The sequence below is a fragment of the Palaemon carinicauda genome, chromosome 5 (assembly GCF_036898095.1).
Source record: "Palaemon carinicauda isolate YSFRI2023 chromosome 5, ASM3689809v2, whole genome shotgun sequence".
Classification (NCBI taxonomy): Eukaryota; Metazoa; Arthropoda; class Malacostraca; order Decapoda; family Palaemonidae; genus Palaemon; species Palaemon carinicauda.
The window spans coordinates 92,033,758-92,056,922 of NC_090729.1; the positions used below are offsets into that span (position 1 = coordinate 92,033,758).

Genomic DNA, 23,165 nt, shown 5'->3' on the forward strand with positions numbered 1-23,165 from the left:
ACATATGTTTTTTGGGCTCAGTCATGTCATCCTGATGGAAGGTTCCTTTAGGCAGCTTTTTAAGGGATATTTGGCTACGGTGATACTCCCAGAGAATTGACCACAGGTCTCCAGAATTCTAACTCCTGGCGCGAGTATCCTTGATATAATTCTTAAGGATATTGCATAATATCGGGACGTATTTCTTGATACGACACAGCAATCTTCACCCCGAATAGAGTTTTCGCTTTGAGGGGGAAGAGTGGCAAAATTGAAGGGGAGTCATCATCAAGGTTACCCGGTGGATCCCCTTCCCGTACTACTACGGCGTAACTATTCCTTTTGTAGTAGCGAATTAAGCACGGTGTACCTCCCAACTGCTTTCGGTTTTGTTACTTTTTCAAGGATTATTACCATGCAATCTCCAGCATCTTCATCCTCTGGAAAGTTGAGTATTTAATCTTAACTGTGTATAATTTTTGGGTCCCTTCTCACAGTTAAATTAGCATAATTTAGATGTGTTTAGTGGAGCAGAGCCATGACCGGAGGCGGCCATTTTGGACTGCTGTCGTACGCCATAAAATGCTTTATTTAATTAGTAGTACGACGTCCCCGGTATTTAGCTATAATGAATTCTAGCTATTTAGGCAAATTATACTAGTGAAGATAAGATTACATATGTAATGTTTCCTCTTCTGTTAAAACGTTTCGATAGTGTACGCTAGGGCTTCGGTGATATAGCGTAGCCAAGATCCTGACGAGTTAGGCTAGCCTAACGCGTTTTAGTATACTTTAGTAACGTTATCCCGTTTATCCTCTTGTATCGTTTTATTAATTCAGTCAGAGATAGTACATCTAGAATTACTATCATAATTCGATACTCATCTCCTTTAGAGATTTAAGGATAAACCATTCCTTCCCTCTGAGTGCCGCCATTAGGCGGCAACACCGATGGGGGATTAGTCATTTCCCTGCCGGTTTCACAGTTGCCGGCTTCCCTAGTCCACAACTGAAAGTGGTAGTTCAGTTGCTGCCACCTTCTCCCCTGTGGTCTAGAAGACATGTCTTATACCCGGCAATGTCTTAGGCTGAGGAATCTTTATTCTTCTGACGCCCAAGACGGCGCCGTCATAGGAAACTATGTTTCTGGAGAGGGAGGTCTCAACCTTCCGGACTCACCAGTGGTAGCTTATACACCCCCTTGGAACCCCCCCAAGCGGCGGCGCGAGCCCTAAACCACGCCCCCTTGGGCGGAGTTACCAGGGACGAGCGGGTTGACTCGGCAATGGAAGTCACATTTCTGAAGTTGACTTCGGCACAGAACGTTCTCCTCTTTTCCCTCCCTCTGCTCCCAACACATGTTTGCTGTTTTTCATTATTCTGCACTCAGCAACTAGAGTAATTTCTCAGCCCACAGCTAAAATATGGCTAGGCAAATTCTTACCTCCGTGGAGGTGCATCGGCTTAGCGAAGACTCCAGCGAAGAGGAGAACGTAATCAGTAACGAAAAACGAACACAATCGACTGCAGGAAGTGTAATGCCTTCAAATTCTGATATTGTTAATATGTTACTCCAACAGAATCAAACTCATGAAAATTATTCAGAAAAGGTAAGGTTTTAAATTCTGTTTATAACAAAAATGTCTATATGGAAAGCAGCTGATTTAGACTCATGACGTCACAAATGCAAATGGCGGCCCCCATACGTAAGTTTGTTAGGATTTGAATGGTTAGAGCAGGCATTTCCGAACATAGCGTAAGTAGCTTAAGCAAAGCATGTGCATGATTACAACATGAAATAATTGGAGAAAACAAACTAAATACTCCAATTTATATATATAACAAAATTATAACTAGGTATACAAAACAAATTGCTTGCCTGACACATCAAAAGCACGCAGCTTAATAGGCAGTAGGCTAGACTACAGGTAAGTTAGGCCGTTCGAGTTTACATTTCTCACTTTAAACCTATCGACACTAGCCTAGGCCCTGGGGGGCGATCTGCTAAGGGTTACATATGTGGCAGGTCTAGATTATTAATAATAACAGATATAAACTTAACATTCACTTAAATATGGCACTGAATTAACCTATGAGGGCTATTTGAGTCATGAACCCCATTGCCTGACTTCAGCCTTCTAGGTCCGCTGCTGTCCATATTTACTATACCTGTTGAACAAGCATTTAAATTAATCTATGGTGAATAAATCACTGATATTAACCCTGGATAGGTACGCTCCTCGGACACCCCTTTAAGGGTATACTCGGACGCGCTCGACCCCGACGCCAAAAAAAATTCTTGAAAAATCAGTTTTTGCAGTAACCTCCTTTTTTCTTTTGCCAAAAAAACTTCAATGAATGCTTAAAACAACTGTAAAGATAAATACTACTCATCTGCAGAAAAACTATTTATTATAAATATTTTAAAAAATTAAGTAGAAAAAAAAAAGACCTTACATAAAAATTCATAAAAAAAAAGTTTATACATATATACACAAATCCTTTTAGGAATTGATTTTTGAATGTTTAGGACACATCTTGATGTATTTTGGATGAAGTCAGACCCATGGAGGTAAAGATCTGAAATGAGAAAAAAAGGGTAACTTTTTTTGGCCAAAAAAATTTGTCAAAATTTCATGAATTTTTTTGGGTACCCAAATGAAATAGGAAGTGGCTAATTTATTTAGGGAATATCCTAAAATTGAAATATGTAAAAAAATCTTCATTATTTAGTAAATTACATTTATATCAGGGGCCATATCTAAAGGTAATTTTTTGAGTACTTAGAAATTTCGTAAAAGAATACATATATTTAATATATAATATGATATTTATGCAGGTAAAAATATACCAAAATATCACAAATTCTATAGGGAACAAGAATATATATAGATAGGGCAACTTACGCTTCGGATATGTCCACAAAATGGCCGCCAACCACACTGACTCAGACTCCCTAATCTGCCACTTGAAATGTAGGAAGGGTATGTCAATTTCAAGGTGTTATTTACTAATCTAATTATTCTTGGATATGCATAAAAATTGTATGGTGGGTTGCTGGATAATTGTCGATTATTTTACGACTATAAAATTAAAATTCTGACCCCAAAAAAATTTTTTGAAGGGAAATAAAATCGAAAAAAAAAAATGTAAAACAATATAATATTTTAGCTAAAAAAATTTTACGATATTCAATCAAAAGAGAAGTAAACAAAATTTTCCGAGAAATAAACATCTAGAGGAATCATTACTCTGTGATAGTTCCTAAGTACGTAGTAATTTTGAAAGAAATGGGAAAAAACGAAAAAGTGGCAATCACAGGAAAATCGAACACATACCTATATATACGCCATATCTGGCTAAAAATAAAGATAGGCATGGGTAGCCAGATCATCTAGAAACACTTTCCAACACTATAAAAATACAAGTTTTGCGACACTACTTGCCAATTCCTTACGGTAACATGACTAAGCAAAAAAAATGCAAAACAAATAAAAAGGGGCACTCGCGGAAAAATGGCCAACATTCTAATATACGGCATTTCAGAAAAAAAAATTTCAGCCACGTACTAGGCAAACCATCAAGGCACATTTTCCGACAAATAATCATCTAAATGAATCATTACTCTGTGATAGTTCCTTAGTACGTAGTAATTTTGAAAGAAATGGGAAAAAACGAAAAAATGGCAATCACCGGAAAATCGAACACATACCTATATATATGCCATATCTGGCTAAAAAAAAGATAGGCATGGGTAGCCAGATCATCTAGAAACACTTTCCAACACTATAAAAATATAAGTTTTGCGACACTTCTTGCCAATTCCTTACGGTAACATGACTAAGCAAAAAAATGCAAAACAAATAAAAAGGGGCACTCGCGGAAAAATGGCTAACATTCTAATATACGACATTTTAGAAAAAAAAAAATTTCAACCACGTGCTAGGCAAACCATCAAGGCACATTTTCCGACAAATAAACATCTAAATGAATCATTACTCTGTGATAGTTTCTTAGTATGTAGTAATTTTGAAAGAAATGGGAAAAAACGAAAAAATGGCAATCACAGGAAAATCGAACACATACCTGTATATACGCCATATCTGGCTAAAAAAAAAAGATAGGCATGGGTAGCCAGATCATCTAGAAACACTTTCCAACACTATAAAATTATAAGTTTTGCGACACTACTTGCCAATTCCTTACGGTAACATGACTAAGCAAAAAAATGCAAAACAAATAAAAAGGGGCACTCGCGGAAAAATGGCCATTCTAATATACGGCATTTCAGAAAAAAAAAATTTCAGCCACGTGCTAGGCAAACCATCAAGGCACATTTTCCGACAAATAAACATATAAATGAATCATTACTCTGTGATAGTTCCTTAGTACGTAGTAATTTTGAAAGAAATGGGAAAAAACGAAAAAATGGCAATCACAGTAAAATTGAACACATACCTATATATACGCCATATCTGGCTAAAAAAAAAGATAGGCATGGGTAGCCAGATCATCTAGAAACACTTTCCAACACTATAAAAATATAAGTTTTGCGACACTTCTTGCCAATTCCTTACGGTAACATGACTAAGTAAAAAAATGAAAAACAAATAAAAAGGGGCACTCGCGGAAAAATGGCCAACATTTTATTATACGCATTTCAGAAAAAAAAAATTTCAGCCACGTGCTAGGCAAACCTTCAAGGCACATTTCCGACAAATAAACATCTAAATGAATCATTACTCTGTGATAGTTCCTTAGTACGTAGTAATTTTGAAAGAAATGGGAAAAAACGAAAAAATGGCAATCACAGGAAAATCGAACACATACCTATATATACGCTATATCTGGCTAAAAAAAAATAGGCATGTTTAGCCAGATCATCTAGAAACACTTTCCAACACTATAAAAATATAAGTTTTGCGACACTACTTGCCAATTCCTTACGGTAACATGACTAAGCAAAAAAATGCAAAACAAATAAAAAGGGGCACTTGCGGAAAAATGCCCAACATTCTAATATACGGCATCTCAGATAAAAAAAAAGACATGCACGTGTTAGCCCAACCATCAAGGCACACTTTCTAACACATAAACATGAAAAAAAAATCAATAATATACGGCAATTCCTTACTACGTAGTAAATTTTTACAAATATTGAAAAAAAACAGAAATTGGCAACCGCAGTTAAATACCCAATATACCAATAACTATGTCGTATCTGACAAAAACAAAGTCACGCATGGGTAGCCAGATCATCTAGAGACACTTTCCAACACTAAAAAAGCAAAAGTTTTACGACACTATTTGGCAATATCTTACGGAAAAATGACTTGGCAAAAAAATGAAAAAAAATGAAAAGGGCACTCGCGGTAAAAGGCCCAACATTCTAATATACGGCATCTCAGATAAAAAAAAAGACATGCACGTGTTAGCCCAACCATCATGGCACACTTTCTAACACATAAACATGAAAAAAAAATCAATAATATCTGGCAATTCCTTACTACGTAGTAAATTTTTACAAATATTGAAAAAAACAGAAATTGGCAACCGCAGTTAAATACCCAATATACCAATAACTACGTCGTATCTGACAAAAACAAAGTCACGCATGGGTAGCCAGATCATCTAGAGACACTTTCCAACACTAAAAAAGCAAAATTTTTACGACACTATTTGGCAATATCTTACGGAAAAATGACTTGGCAAAAAAATGAAAAAAAATGAAAAAGGGGCACTCGCGGTAAAATGGTCCTCGTGGTGATGAACGACATTTTAACTAAAAAAAAAATCATGCACATGGTAGCCAAACAATCTACCAAGACTTTCCACAACTGATAACCTATACAAGTTGCACCATTCTACGACAATTTCATAATACGTAATAACTTTGATAATTATGCAAATTACCTTAGAAGGGTAAACTCGGTCGCGCTCGACCCCGACGCGTCTCAGAAATCGGGGAAGGAGTACAGCTACAGCAATGCACATCTGGACACTACTAGAGCGTGTAGGCGAGACACCTACTGCAGGTCGATCACCCACAAATTCAGTCACGGGGGTGAGTCACGTGAGAAAAACCTCTTTTTTTTGACGCTCGGGGTCGCGGACGACCCACCGTACCGTTCCAGGGTTAAAACATTCATCTCGGCAGAAGTGGTTCACCTGCTAAGAAGAATGAGGCTCCCCCTCCTACTAAGCGCTTGAGACGATCACCTGAATTACCTGAAAGTGCAAATTTAGACCTCTTTTCCTTTTATAATAATGGAGATGAAAGTGATTACGAGGATTTCAACCTTCTTACCTTCCATAAACCCATTCCTTCATATATTTCCACCAATTTCAAAGCTGAACCATCTTTTCATAGAGAAGGGAAAATCCAATTGAATAATTCACTAGTAGCATTAACTTTCAGTGAAGGCCATAGTGATAACCGTGATAAATTCTTTGTTAGTAGTCAAATAAGGAGTTCTCAGACTTTTTAAAATTAATTAATACTCCAAAGTTGAATTTCTGGCCTGAAGGTAAGGTATTTGATGACAGCCACAAGAGAAAATTTTTTTATGACATAGAAAATATTAAAATGAGTATTTCTGCCTTTCAAGGGCATGCAGCACTGGCACACATTGTATACCCCTCCAAAGTAAATGACATTGAGTTTTTGTCCAAGATTATTATTGGTCCCCTAAGAAGGAGCATAGACCTCATACAAAATTTGATAAGAAATTTCAGAAGTAGAGCACTTCCTAGATACCTCAAGGAAGAGATAAGAGATCTTATAATCAAAGCAGACATTAAAGAAGTTTGGAATTTAACTGAAGACCAAAAATCAGCCATTGCTGCCTGCTTTCACAAGGGTCCCCTCCTCTGGACCCTCAGAGGAGGGGCAGCAAACTTCAGGGGTAGGAAATTCAACTTTGGGGGCAGATTTCAGGGAAGAAGGTTCAGTTTCCTCAAAGGTAACCCTAACTTTAGATTCAAGTCTCAGCCGCTTAGAAGAGGTAATAGGCGAGGTGGGTACAGGGGGAGGGGGTCACAAAATGGACAAGCTAATAGTTCAGGAGCCAGAGAAAAGAAAGACCCTAGAAATTGAGCCATGCTAAGCACCAGTTCAAAAAGAGATTTTTTCAGCACCAGTATTTTATGCACCAGTTGATAACGATGTTTACTCTGCACCAGTTAATAATGAGCTTTACTCAGCACCAGTTAATGAGCTCTGCTCAGCACCAGTTAATAACAAGCTTTGCTCAGCACCAGTTGTTAATGAGCTTTGCTCAGCACCAGTTAATAACGAGCTTTGCTCTGCACCAGACCACCATGACATGGGGCCAAATGCTGTAAATAAGGATAGAAGTCAAGAGACCTTGCCTTTGGCCTCAAACCCAATGAATAACTCCTCCCAGAGCCCCAAACCCCAAAGAATAGGATAGGTAAGTCATTACTAATGAATATTGATAGTTGGAGAAAGCTTCCTAATGCCTCTTTTGCTTGTAAAATTATCAATGAAGGGGTGAGAATTCCATTTAATGATAAACTAAAAGCCCAGAGGTCATTAAAAAGAACAGGTAAAGATAGATTTTATTCAATTAACAAGCGTAAAATATTGGGAAGAGAATGTGACAGACTGCTAAAACTAGGAGTCATAGAGCAGATCCCAGAACTTCCTTTTACTACTCCAACCACATGTTTTATAAATTAAAACCAGATGGAACAGTACGACTAATCTTTGACATGAAGGTGCTCAACACCATGATAAAAAACCTTTTACCATGCTCAAGGCCAATACTATATTTCCCTATCTACATCTAAACTCTTGGGCCTGCAAACTAGATTTAAAATATGCTTATTGGCACATTCCATTACATGCAAGTAGCCAGAAATTTCTAACCTTCACACTAGGTAAAAGGAAGTTCAAATGGACTGTGGTACCCTTTGGACTAAAGACAGCACCTTATATTTTTTCAAAGATAATGTACACGGTGATTAAGTATATTAGAACTTCATATAACATCTTAATATTCAATTATCTTGATGACATTCTTCTATTAGCAAAAGATTATTTAAAATGTAAAAATCACATCCAGTTAGTCATTAAAATCTTGTCAGACTTTGGAAGGAATATCTCACTTAAAAAATCTACAATTGAACTGACTCAAAGAATTGAATTTTTAGGAGTGCATTACAATATGATTTAAGAAAACTATGAATCCCAGTGGGAAAAACGTAGAGAAGTGTGTCGAATTGGCCAAAGCTTTCTCCAACTCTGTTAAATCTGACCTTCATTCCTATCAAATGTTAATCGGAGCTTTAAATTTCAGTGCATCCTATACAAGCTTGGGAAGGTTCCATCTTAAATATCTCCACAGATACCACAGTTATTTTAATTCAGGGTACAAAATCATTCCCCACACCTTCAAAAAATACCTAAAGCCATGGGAACAGAGACAAATGTACAGAGGGGTTAACATTCCAAAACCACAAATAGATGCAGAACTTTTCACGGACACTTCCAACCAGGGTTGGGGAGGTGCATTAGTAATAGCGGGTAATATGCTCTCAATAAATGGAACTTGGACAAATGAAGAATCCTCCCTTCACATCAATGTAAGAGAGATATTAGCTTGCTTCTATTCTTTGGAACACTTCACCACTAGGTTATACAACAAAGTAGTCTTAATACATGTTGATTCAAAGGTTACTAATTGTTGGCTAAGGAAACAGGGTAGTATAAAAAACAAGTTAGCTCATGAACTGGTCAGGAAAATAATTAGTACCATGAAGGATCACAACATACAGATAAATTCCAGATGGATCAGGGGAGTAAGCAACACCATCGCAGACTCACTTTCCAGGGACCTGGGTTCCATTCACACAGAAACTTCCCTCAGTGACAGTCTATTCTCCTTAATCTGCTCTGACTTCAATTTCACCCCAGAAATAGATCTGTTCTCAAATGGCTTCAATACTAAGCGCAAAAAGTTTTGTTCATCTCTTCCAAACCAAAAAGCCATCAGCAATAATGCACTTACGATTAGCTGGAAGGGATCAACACCTCTCTATGCCTTTCCACCCGGATTCTTACTACACAAAGTAGCTTTTAAAATCTATAAAGAATGCAATAATAACATGCTTTTCTGCACCATATCGCAGGGGACAGAACCATGGATTCCATTAGTGAGGTCAGTCTCGAAGCAGCACAAACGATATACTGTGAAGATCGAAGACTACCAGATAGTTCTCAAGGATTGTATCTCACCCTCAGCAAAGCTCCAATCAACTTTAATCGCCTTCAAAATTTAAAGGACCAGCTCCCTAATGTCTTTCCTCCTGAGGTTTGCTCCAAAATTGCTATCAGCTTGAGGGACAGCTCCTTGCACAAGTATGAAAACCTATACAACATTTTTAAAAGTTTCATTCACAAGGAGTATGGAAGAGACAACAAATTCCCCCTGTTAGCAATTATTTTATTTTTCAATCACCTTATAGACAGGGGACTGTCTTACAATACCCTGAAGAGCTACAGAGCAGCTTTAGGTCCTATCTTGTCAGGTTATTTCCCAGGTTACTGTCTTGCAGAAGACAAATATGTCAAAGCAATGATATCGGGAGTTAATAGAAGGAAGCCTAGCAATTCTCACCAGTTCCCTGGCTGGGATCTAGACAAAGTAATCTCGTTTCTCAACACCACGAGAGATGACTCTACCTTACTACTGACACAGAAAACCTTATTCCTAGTAGCCTTAGCTTGCCCTTTAAGAGCAAATCAATTTAACAATGTCTGCATTTCCAGGAGCACCTTCACCCCAGAACACATTGTCTTACGGAACCACCCTTCCTTCATGGCCAAAAACCAAAAGAACAACTACACGCCAATAGAGATCAGCTTTAGGAAGCTTCCTAACAGACCAAAAATATGTCCAGTCAGACAATTGAACTTCTATTTGGAATACACAAACAAAGTCTGTATGGAAAGAAACAAAAGTGATCCCTAGCTACTTCGCGGTTCGACCATCGCGGATTTTTTTCATAACGCATGTATGTACATATATCGCGGATTTTCCGGAAATTTCGAAAATACCGCGATGTGACCGATGGTGCGAGATTGGAGAAAGTAAGGAAAATTGAATCATGATTGATTTTCAATATAAATGAAACTTTGAGGAGCAACAAAAATATCATTTGTTAGAGAGATAGAGAGGTAAGGAACGGGAGGTAGTGAAAAGTAGCCCACAGAGAGAGAGAGGTAGAGAGAGAGAGAGGTAGAGAGAGAGAGAGAGAGAGAGAGTGTGTGTGTGTGTGTGTGTGTTGATTTAAATGTAATATCAACTGTATACTGTAGACGGTTTGAATAAGTTAAGAAATGGTATAAACGATACTTTGTTAGTGTATTCGTACACTCTCAAGAGCGGCAGCTAGATGTCAGCTGATCTAATCACAGCCAAAAGTAAAACAAATAGAAGTCAACAATACTCAATTTTTAAAACACACCCGAAATTTAAAAACAAAAGTACACGCTTTCTTAATGTGCAATTAGCTATTTAAAGAGTAGCAATTTTCTAGAATAAAATGATGTTTCCCAAAAAATAGTGGTTTGCTGATGAAATCGGATGCCGTATTTTTAGCAACGATTGAAATGGATGCAAACTCGGCATAATTTTTTCGTTTCGTATTTAATTGACACTAAGAAAACTAATTTTAGTTTCTTCATCTATATGTAAGTATTGTTTAACATGAGAGAGAGAGAGAGAGAGAGAGAGAGAGAGAGAGAGAGAGAGAGATATCTCTCGATATCAGCTGTTGTAATCGAAATGCCATGTTTTTGTTTCGTGAGAATTTCATCGCCACGACTATAACAACAACATACTGTACTGAACTTTACAGTATTATACAGACTACTGTAATATGATGAAGTAAAATATTTGTAATAACCTATTTTATATGAAATGGGGCTATTTTTTTTGTTTAAAATTTACATTTACATATGTAAAACAACTCTCTCTCTCTCTCTCTCTCTCTCTCTCTCTCTCTCTCTCTCTCTCTCTCGTAAATTGTTTTCCTGCTTTGCTACGTATGTATGATTTTATATAGATACGGTAAATAATATTTGTAATACAGTAACATATTTTCTAAAAGCTTTTACTGTAATATTATTATTTATCACTTTCATCATGCACGTTAAATGCCTTCGTTTGCTTACTGAGCGTGGTTGTTTACTGAGGGTACTTTATGACGCCGTTGTTTCAGGCGGCGTCATAAAGAAAAACATTTCAATTGGAAGTCCTAAGAAAAATTAAGTAAAACATTGGTAATAACAAAATCAACATACTGTACTGAATAATCAATATAATCGATGCAAAAACTAACCTATACACAGATGTGTAAATGCGTTTGTTTCTTCATTATGATCAGAGATAAACTAAACAAAACATTGGTTGCCATTTTTTATCGTGCTTTTTGGCGTGTTTAGGAAACGTATGATATAAAATCGCCTTTAATATTTGAGCCTGTTTTAGTTTAGGGTACTGTAGTACATGCATTAAGTGTTCTGTACATTAAAGGGTAGTTTGTTAACAGTACTACGTACAAGGGAAGGTTTTAAAAGTCTGAATATACATGTTAAATAAATAGGTAAATATGGTGTCACTACTTCGCGGATTTTCACCTATCGCGGTCGGGTCTGGAACCTATCTACCGCGATAAACGAGGGTTCACTGTAATTCGCCGAAACTAATGTGAATACTATTGGCATAATATAATTAATTCCTAGCAATGAAGACTAAATAGCTAATTATTTTTACTTAAGCTATTATACCGGGAAAGTCGTTATGGCTAACTAAATAACTCATGCGTTACGAACGACAACGCCGAAGACGCCTCCGGTCCAGGCAATAGCTCTGCCAAAAATTTAGTTTAATTCGATTAAATTTTTTACTTTACGACCAGAGCTAAATTTATACAGCATAATGTCATGCCGTTTCACACATGACTTTTCACTAAACTCTTACCTTCGTCAATTGTCCTTACCTAAGTTCGGAGGCACCATTCAATTTAGGACAATCGACTTACTCCTGGCTAGCCTATCTATAACAAACCAAGCCTTGACATAGGCTAATAATCTGAGCTTTTGCTTAAGGTAACTTGACTCTTGCTGTGGAGAAGGATGGGTCTTCATTTGCAGTGGAGGTTGAGGGAAAGGCTGTTTCCAGGGGGTCTTTTTATTCTTACAAAAAGCTTAGTACATGCTCGGTACTCCAAACTGGCACCCTTTTACAAGGGAGGTAAGAATTTCACATAATAATAAGGGGGGAGCAACACCGTTTCCCCTCTACACTGGTTGCTGTCGGCTCGAAGAGTGCGCTCTGAGCTTACCTAGCGCAGCTACGCCCGAGGCTTACACAACTACGCCTCTGTTCACCTTGGCACTCAATCACAAACTCTCGACCATAGACACAACTACTCCTTTGTTACGCCTCTACCTCGGCGTATGCACACTCGATCCTACACCATCTCAACTACGTGTGGCTAACATAACATTTTGATGAGATGAAAACCAATTCGTTTATTAAGTCTAAAAATCGTAAATGGAATTACCATTCAGTTAAATGAAGCATTTCTGTCATTACATCACTTTACCCCTACGGAAATTGGTTTTCATTTATCAAGAACTATCAACTAACTGCAAAACCTAGGGTAGAAAACAGATCTAACAACAACAAGTTTTATGCACCATGAATAGTAGCCATCTCTCAGCCGGATATAGGCCGCAACATTTAATCTTCAAGGTCTGCTGTCAGACATACAGAGCAAGTTGTGGGACGCCACCCTTAGGGCGCGTTTCTGCCTAACCATCCTAATAACCTTACCAAGTTAAAACACCTATGTAAGAGTGATCTTAAATTCAATTAAGACCCAGTCACTCCTCATTAAGGGTATAATCACTTAGGATTATTTTTCTTACAAACAACCTCTTCATGTCATTCAGTCTCATGCACTCAATAACCCTAAGCAGGAGAAAAGTACCTTTGAAGATAATATACCTCTTAAAGCATCCTAATGACTAACTTACACATCAGTTACAAAACTTGAACAACTCCACCAGAGTTTGTAAAGCTTTTGGATGGAGTTACTCTTGATGCACAACCTCAACCGAGTACAAGTTCATGGTAACAAAGTGTTATTATCAGATCCATAATCTATGAACATAACCCATAACATAATTGTTATATGCATGAACAGTGCTAAGGCACAGAATAAAATACATTTCCATATAAAAGTACAAAAATACAAAATACCGTATAAAAAATATAATGATCTCAAATTTCCTCAATTAATCTAGAGGGAGGAACAATATTGTAAGCACCTCTGGTTTGTACTCTTTCGTTCACATCCGTATTGATAATATCCATTTCTTGCATTTTTACTAACCACTGTTCTTGTCCTACAAAAGGTTTTACTTTGTCAGCAGCACGTTCAATAATGGTGTGGTCAAACAAGTTTTTTAACTCATATTTAGCACCATCCCTAAACACTTTGGTTACTACATAAGGACCAGACCATCTTGGGTTTAGTTTCTTACTTGTGCTGGGAATCACACTTTCATTTTTAACCCATACGAGACAGTTTTCATCCACTTTCTCATTCTTCCTCTTTTGATTGGCTATTGCTCGATACCTGCTGGCCATCTCTCTATGAGTTTTCTGAATTATTTCATGTGATTTTGCAATAGCAGTCTCTTCTACACCATCATTTATTGTGGGTAACACACTAGTTACTTGCCTAGGTGCCCTGCGAGAGAAAAATACATAAAGAGGTTGTTCACCAAGAGTGGTATGTACCGCAGAATTGAGCACACGCTGGGTTTCACCTAAGTACTTTGGCCATTGATAAGGATGTCCTTTGCACATCACATTTAATATGGTTTTCATGGTTCTATGCATCCTTTCACTAACACTGTTTCCTTGTGGATGATATGGGGTAATATAACCTGTATTGATCTTATGTTCGTGACATAATTCTCTAAATTGATTTGAAGTGAATTCAGCACCATTATCCAGAATGACAGTCATAGGTACACCAAAGTCATTCAGATACATAAGGAAGTTTTTGCTTACCTCCTCTGTAGACTTACTTCGCAAGGGATAGAATAGAACTTAACATACCGGCTATAATGATCAATAACAGTCAATACATATCTATAACCATTTGCACCAGATAACATATCTGTTAAATCAAGACTGATTCTCTCTAAAGGTTTAGTTACTGGAGGCAATTCCTGAAACTGTTGTTGTAAAGAACTACTAGCTTTATGTTTTTGACACATGACACATTCACTTACATATTTGGTAACATCAGATCGCAATGAAGGCCAATAAAATAAGTTTTCAATAGCATCAATTGTTTAGCGTATTCCTAAGTGACCTAACAACGATTCATGACCGAACTTCAAAGCTGCCTTGGTTAAATCCCTAGGAACTATTAATCTCATCTGAATGGAGTTATCAACTTTATCTGCACTGAGATTTAATAAGCCTTCGTACAGCAGGAACTGTGTAATCAAAGCTCTAGGGGCAGTAGTGGCTTACATCAACAAGCAGGGAGGTACCTTTTCAGAGCAGCTATCCCATCTCGCAGTAGAGATACTGAGATGGACCGAAGTCCACTTGATCCCACTATCGGCTTACTTCATTCCAGGCAAGAGGAATTTGCTCGCCGACAGTCTGAGCATAGCGTCTCAGATAGTGAGTACCGAGTGGTCTTTGGATCATCTAGTAGCCAACAAAGTCCTGACTTTGTGGGGTTCCCCGACTGTGGATCTGTTCGCGACAGCGTTGATCTTCAAGCTTCCGCTGTACTGCTCCCCAGTCCCGGATCCCAAGGCACTGGCAAGATGCCTTTCAACAACGGTGGGACAACATCGACGTTTACGCCTTTCCCCCACTCTGTCTGATGAGAAGGGTACTCAACAAGACCAGAATATTGGTCAATCTCTCGATGACCCTAATAGCTCCACTATGGCATCATGCGGAATGGTTCCCGGACCTTCTGCAGCTCCTAACGGAACTTCCGAGAGAACTCCCTCCACGACACGAGCTACTCAAACAACCACATGCCAACATCTTTCACAAAGCCGTAGCTTCGCTTCGACTTCACGCCTTGAGACTATCCAGCATCTCCTCGCAGAGAGAGGTTTTTTTGCAACAAGTTGCGAACAGGATGGTTGGACACCTGCGAAGGTCATCCGCAGGGGTCTACCAGGCAAAGTGAAGAGTTTTCTGTGGTTGGTGTCGTGGAAGGGGTATCTCTCCACTCGATGCCACTATTCCAGCAATAGCGGAGTTCTTCGTGTATTTGCGAGAAGAAATGCGCCTTTCAGTCTCGGCAGTGAAAGGCTATCGCTCAGCCTTAAGTCTAGCCTTCAGGCTCAAAGGAGTGGACATTTCTTCTTCGCTGGAACTTTCCCTACTCATACGAAGTTATGAACTTACCTGCCCTCAGTCGGAAGTGAGTCCTCCTCCATGGAACGTGGTTCGAGTTCTCAGGTCTCTTAAGAGACCTCCCTACGAACCATTACGCCAGGCTTCAGATCGCCACCTGACTTAGAAGACGGTGTTCCTACTAGCTTTGGCCTCGGCCAAGCGAGCCGGTGAACTTCATGGTCTCTCGTATGACATCGCCCATTCAAGGGGATGGGGGGAGGTAACGTTCAGATTCGTTCCTGAGTTTGTTGCTAAGACTCAGAATCCGGGAGTGCCGGACCCTCGGTTCGACTCTTTCCAGGTTTCGAGTCTTCGTTCTGTAACAGATGACCCAGACCATCTCCTACTGTGCCCAGTAAGGAGTCTGAGGCTGTATCTTAAATGAACGGCAGCAGTTCGTCCCCAAGTGAAGGCATTGTTTGTGAGCACTGGGAAGACGAAGAGGAGGGTTACCAAGAATACCATCTCGGCATGGATTCGGAAGGTAATACATTTATCCCTGAATCCTGACCCTCCTCCGTCACGTCGCCCTAGAGCACATGATGTCAGAGGCGTAGCTACGTCCCTGGCCTTCCAAAAGAACTTCTCAGTGACGCAGGTTATACAAGCAGGGGTGTGGAAGGGTCAGACGACCTTCACAGCCCACTACCTGCAAGACATGACCCACAGGAGACTCGATACGTTCTCTATCGGTCCTGTGGTGGCTGCACAACAGCTGGTTTAAACCTCAAGATCCTTAATGGACAAGTAGCAGAGGGTTGAGGGCATTGTTACCCGGTCTTAGTCTGCATGAATGAAAAGGTATGTCTGGCCCTTATTCTTTTCTTCATCCTCCCCTCTCTTGGGGAAAGTAGCATCCTGGGTTCTCTGCACAGCTGACCCCAAACCACTGCAGGTAAACCATGTTTCCTTGTTTTCCTAGTATTAAGTTAATACTGTACTGTCATGTCCCCATACCCTGACGAGGTGGTATTGGGAGAGTCCTAACCTAAAGTTTCCATCCAAAGGACTTCAGGTCAACTTCCTAGGACGAGTCACTCTTCAACCTTCACACACAGCTTACGTAGGCCGCAGCTCTTGCATAGCAAGGTGCTAGCGAGGTGCAGGGACTCCTTATTGTTGAGTGCTGATACACTCAGATATTAAGTCCCCGGGCAAAAGCCAAAAGCCAGTACTAGCCGGGACTTACCACCCTTCCTAAGGGTTGAGTCACCCATATTAAATACTGTAGCGTGGTTTGTATTTTAGTTACGGAACAAATGACAAATTTGTAGGTAATTTATAATTTTCCTAACTACACAAACCTTAGCTATTTAATCAAACTTGCCCGCCAGGCCTATCCCCCGTGAAGTCCTACCTTTAAGCAAAGTGAGCTCAGCACAGTTACCCCCTGCTAACTAGCGGTGGGGTAGTAAACCCTCGTTAAAATTCTAATGGCTACGCCGAAAGTAATTACTCATATTAAATAGCTAAGCTTTGTATAGTTAGGAAAAATAAAAATTACCTACGAATTTGTCATTTTTGAGTGAGATAGCCACGTCATCCTGATGGACCCACCCTTCTTTCTATGAAAGGCCTTGGCAGGATCCCTCCCAATAACACTGTATCTATAAGTACCGGCTCAACGCTACAAGGAATAAAGATGGCGGCAATTATGTCCCCATCTGAGTACTCAAACAGTATGGAGGAAGGGAACCTTATTAATGGCTCCTCATTTATTTTGACACTTTTCCCCCTCGAAGCGCAAACACTAAGGGAGTGCAGATTGCTATGTGGCGTGTCAAGAATACGTCCCCTGATGTTATGCGATATCCTAAAAGGAAACTTTAAGGATATTCGCGCCAAGAGTTAGAATTCTGGAGACCTTAAGTTAAATTCTCTGGGAATATCACTGTAGTCAAATATACCCTAGGAAGCTACTTAAAGGAACCTTCCATCAGGACGACATAGCTATCTCGCCCAAAAATAGATTTTTCGCTTCGCTCAAAATCCGTTTATTATCATTATTATTATTATTATTATTATTATTATTATTATTACTACTTGCTAAGCAACAACCCTAGTTGGAAAATCTGGATGCTATAAGCCAAGGGGCTCCAACAGGGAAAATAGCCCAGTGAGGAAAGGAAACAAGGAAAAATAAAATATTTTAAGAAGAGTAACAACATTGAAATAAATATCTCCTATATAAACTATATAAACGTTAACCAAACAAGAGGAAGAAAAATAAGATAGAATAGTGTGCTCGAATGTACCCTCAAACAAGAGAACTTTAACCCAAGACAGTGGAAGATCATGGTACAAAAGCTATGGCACTACCCAAGATTAGAGAACAATGGTTTGATTTTAGAGTGTCCATTTCCTAGAAGAGCTACTTACCATAGCTAACGAGTCTCTTCTACCCTTAGAAAGGGGAAAGTGGCCACTGAACAATTAAAGTGCAGTAGTTAACCCCTTGGATGAAGTAGAATTGTTTAGTAATCTCAGTGTTGTCATGTGTATGAGGACAGGAGAATATGTAAAGAATAGGCCAGACTATTCGGTGTATGTGTAGGCAAAGGGAAAATGAACCGTAACTAGAGAGAAGGATCGAATGTAGTACTGTCTGGCCAGTCAAAAGATGCCAGAACTCTCTAGTGGTAGTATCTCAACGGGTGACTGGTGCATGGTGGGAAAGAAGCGCACCAATAGGAGACCAGGATCTTATGGCGGTAACTAGCATGAAGGTAGGGAGATAACCAATGGGAGAGCAAGACGATGGTGGCGAGTTTATTGCTTTTGTGGCGTGCGAATTTTAAAAATAATCATCAGTGGCCGGTCGAATTTCGTTTTATATCCTGAATTTTTTTTCTTGTAATATGAGGTGAAAAAAAATCTTTGTATATTCATATACAGAAACTTTCGTATCTAGAGGTTTAATGTTGTTTCTGTTCTTAAAACATTTTAATTGTTCATTACTTCTCTTGTAGTTTATTTATTTCTTTATTTCCTTTCTGCACTGGGGTATTTTCCCCAGTGAGTCATATTACCATAATGTTGGTTGCAGAAATAAAGTATGATAGATCCCAAAAACATCTGTCTTGTTTTTCATTATCTTTGGAGGGCATTCTTGAAATTCCATATCTTCAAATGAATCTCCAATACATTCATCAATAGCCTCTACTCTGGAAGCAAGGTAAATTGGTTTGTATTTAGAGCCAAAATTTACCTGCTCTGGAGGGTATATCAGCTACTGCTGGATGTTTTGGTGTGCCCCTTTGGCAATTGAGGCATCGTCAAAAGGTCCATAATTGGAAATGGGTCAATTTGAATCTTCAAAGCCAGTCATGAAACCTATTTCTAAAAATACTGTTACTACCTTCAAAGCCCTGTTCCGCCAGTTGGTTTCAGAAAGCTCCAAGAACCTTGAAATAGAAATACAAAATACCTTGTTTCTTAGTCATTGAAAGATCCTATAGATAAAAAAAAACAAAACCGAAGGAAAATTATTTATCCGGAAAGCTTCGTGAAATGAAAAATATTTTTATTCCCAGTTTTACAATGAAACTGACAGGGTTAGTGAGAAAATAGGAGGAATTTGAATGATTGATAACTAAATTCTTTGTTGCTTTCCCTTGTTTATAAAAGATGATATTACAAATACAATGTTCAAAGTGGCATGTGACTGTAGAGCCTTATATAACTCAAGTAAGACGTCACTGTGGATGTATTGTATATGTCCATTATGATGTTTCCCATACTCTTATAAGGCCGAAAACAACTTCAGGCAACAACAGTAAAAATAGACATGATTAAAAAATGTACTTTGCTCCCTACATGTTTCCCTACAAGGTGATGTATCACATGACTACAGTATATGGTTGAGCGGACAGACCAGAATCCTCAACCATTTCTTTTACTTGCAGATTTGTCAGACATTTCCTGTTGGAAAGATGTTTTAACTGTTATCAAGTGTAATTTGATAGCATCTATCATAAAAAGGAGATTGGATCTCTCTAGCACATTTCAGTTAAGCTGATACCATCATATATTGACCTCTCACTTCTTAATAGCAAGAAAACTCAGAAAGACTTGTATTTTAGGGACCTTGCTCCAACAATTATCAATACTGAGAATTTTCTACCAATAAATGATATTGACATGATGACTTCTTGACAAAGCTGACTGGGAAAATATTTTGAAATAGATGGAAGGGTGACAAATACTATTGATCTGCTCGATGGGAACTACATAGTTGGAGTGAACTTCACTCCTATAATATCTGGACTATTGCAAAGGCAACCCTTCCCTTTGGTAGCCTCCAGATCATCAAATTCTCCACTGTACACAAATCATGCTGAAGTCTGCCATTTTCAGTGTGGGTGTGTTAAATTCATGACAGATAACATGAAGAGCATGGGATATGTATTAAGCCATGAAGAGAAAAGTGAAAATACTTGATTTGAGTTATATTTTTGTCCAGTACTAATTTCCATTTAGTAGTGAATGTAGCCCTTCATTAATCTTGGGTATATTATGTTACACCTCTTTAAAGCTTAACTGTCATAAGAAAATTGTGATCTATGGAAGATTAGGATTTGGCAAATGCATGAGAAATGAACAAAGATTAGTATTTGGCAGATGCCTGAGAAATGAGCAGAGATTGGTATTTGGAAGATGCCTGAGAAATGGGTAATGCTTTGACCAACCACTTCACTATTGTGCCATGTGAACAGGAATAACTACAGTATACTTCCATGAATCAAGTGAAGAATTAAGGTTGCTTCATTTTTCTAGAAGTAAGTGGAAATCTTATATTCCAACTTTTCTGAAAGGGAATATGATGTAGCCATAAAAATTTGTATGGTATGTTGAGACTTGTCCATGAATGCCAAACTTCATTTTAAATTTATTTTAGAAACTGGTAATTCCAGCCTTATTAAAGGCAGTGAAATCTATATTTGTATCCTATGGTTACAGTCCAAATGCATTGATGTATTTTTATGTAGTGTCATTGAATATGTAGATAATGCAAGATTCTAGTATGTAGTATTGTGCTTGAAAAAATAGATATTCTGTCTTTTAGCGTGTGGGGTTTTTGGTGGATGAACTAAACAACAGTTGTGCTTGTTCATCTGGAAGTCTTTATATATGGCATGCATTTGACTCTTGAGCAGCAGCATATGACTGTAATGATCTCAATACCTTTGATGCATAGGATGCTAGTCAACTTGATAATGCTGGTGGCTGTAAAAAATGCATCTAATAGATGTCCTGAATCCAAATCCAGAATCTATAGTTACCAGACTTATCAGACTAGGTTCACAATGTTACCTGTCATCAAAATACACACTGCTGTATGAAAATATGGCATCAATATCAGACAAACAGAAAATAATCAATGTAACAAACTTCATTGTAAGATCATTGTTCATATGACTGTTTGTCATATAGATAATCTGTGATGATGATATTATTATTTTTATTATTATTATTATTATCATCATTATTATTATTATTACTAGCTAAGCTACAACCCTAGTTGGAAAAGCAGGATACTATAACCCCAGGGGCTCCAACAGGGAAAATAGCCCAGTGAGGAAAGGAAACAAGGAAAAATAAGATATTTTAAGAACAGTAACAACATTAAAATAAATATTTCCTTTATAAACCATAAAAACTTTTTACAAAACAAGAGGAAGACAAATTAGATAGAATAGAGTGCCCGAGTGTACCCTCAAGCAAGAGAATGCTAACCCAAGACAGTGGAAGACCCTGATACAGAGGTTATGGCACTACCCAGGACTAGAGAACAAAGGTTTGATTTTAGAGTGTCCTTCGCCTAGAAGAGCAGCTTGCCATAGCTAAAGAGTCTCTTCTATCCTTACCAAGAGGAAAATGGTCACTGAGCAATTACAGTGCAGTAGTTACTCCTTGGGTGAAGAAGAATTGTTTGGTAATCTCAGTGTTGTCATGTGTATGAGGACAGAGGAGAATATGTAAAGAATAGGCCAGACTATTCGGTGTATGAGTAGACAAAGGGAAAGTGAACCATAACCAGAGAGAAGGATCCAATGTAGTACTGTCTGGCCAGTTAAAGGACCCCATAACTCTAGCGGTAGTATCACAATGATTGGCTGGTCCCTTGGCCAACCTACTACCTATAGAATATGGTGTAAGAGTTTTACATAGCTTGCTTAAATTGATAACTTGCCTTTTCTTCTCATTGTTGTAGGTTATCTTATTTAAACATCCAGAGTGCAGACTCTTCCATCACTTGCATTTAGGGGTTTTAGAATAATGGATTTAATTTATGGACAATTGATTTTAGAGTTTCCCCAATCATTTTCATTGATGTATGGCTTATGAAGAATTTTGTGCACTTATGGCATATTTTCCGTAATGCAGGTTTTTAGGTTGCATGATAGGACAAAAATTGGGTTAGCCCTCCCATGTAAGTTTGTCTGCTACTAATATAAACTAGATCACTTTTTACATCAGTTTAATATACCTCAGTTCTGAAATTGTCAATCATTCTGGAATATTGAATACAAGAATAAAATCTAAGTTATGTCATTTTACCCTAACTTACATCTGTTATACAATTAAAGTAGTACTTTACTTCACACAGAAGCTTATTAATGTGAGTATGTTTTTTTATATATAAAATAATAGGCAAGTAATTTGTGGTCAATATGTATACATTATAGGGAATGTAATACTGTAAGTCACTTTATGGGGCCAAAATCCAACCAACGTTGAAACTAGACTTAGGTCGGGTATAATGGAACCATATGATGACTTAGGGCTGGGTATTACTGTATTCTAACCAATATGCCAGCACATGGAATAGTAAGTAAAGGTCTTTCTAAGAATTTCTGAAAAATTGAAATATTTTGAATTCTTCCAAATGTATGAAAAGTTAGTACAGTACTAAACCCAAGTTTTTATGCTACATAATCTGTTACTCTGGGCTTTAGTGTGATCTCATGGTAATAAGATTTATGATGCACTTGGTTCCAAAAAGGAAGTGTTTAATTTTATCTCATATTTTCTGCTTTTGAACCAGTCACTCTATTTTACAGCTGCTACTGTCCCAGTGCCCATGGAAAGAATACAAGTCTGAAAGTGGTAAAACTTACTACCACAATGTTAATTCTAAGGAATCACGTTGGACAGTCCCAAAAGAACTTGAGGAACTGAAAGCCAAGATTGCAGCTGAAGAAAATGCGTATGTATTGAAAAATATAGCCTGTACATTTTATGGTATATTTTGTAGTTTTTCTATTTGTCTTTTAACATTTTATGTAAGGACAGACTCTGCATGCTTATATTTGATTCATAAGTATTCAAGGAAGGAAAGACCATTCAAAACTTACTCAGTATATAGTATTTAATTTTGTGGGAGAGCTATCAGTTTAAAAGAAGCTCTCTAAATTTTTGCCTTGCATTCTGAGAAAGGGTACTGTATTTGGATTTAAACTTTTAGCTCTTTGTACTAGCCTACAGGTAGTCGTTGACTTAAGACCGGGATAGGGAGTGAGGGACGTATCAAAACTCGATCTGGACGTATATTAAACGTAAATTGTGAAGTTTCCTTAGATTTATTATGCTGTGTAATGATACTGTAATCATCTTAGTCATATTTTATCAATTCCTTTTTTTGTTTATCTTTGGCTGTGAACAGCTGATCTCAAGGTCCCGCTACTGTATCAGGAATGGGCATAT

At 38.1% G+C, this 23,165-nt stretch overlaps 1 protein-coding gene across 4 annotated transcripts in view; it reads left to right on the forward strand.

Annotated features, from left to right (window-relative positions):
• Positions 1–23,165, forward strand: part of Prp40 (pre-mRNA processing factor 40) — an 874,860-nt gene that overhangs the window by 325,826 nt on the left and 525,869 nt on the right. For all 4 annotated transcript variants that reach the window (XM_068373863.1, XM_068373864.1, XM_068373862.1 and 1 more), the window contains exon 5: positions 22,523–22,668. In XM_068373863.1, the coding sequence (XP_068229964.1) occupies positions 22,523–22,668 (146 nt within the window). The remainder of the gene's footprint in view (positions 1–22,522; positions 22,669–23,165) is intronic.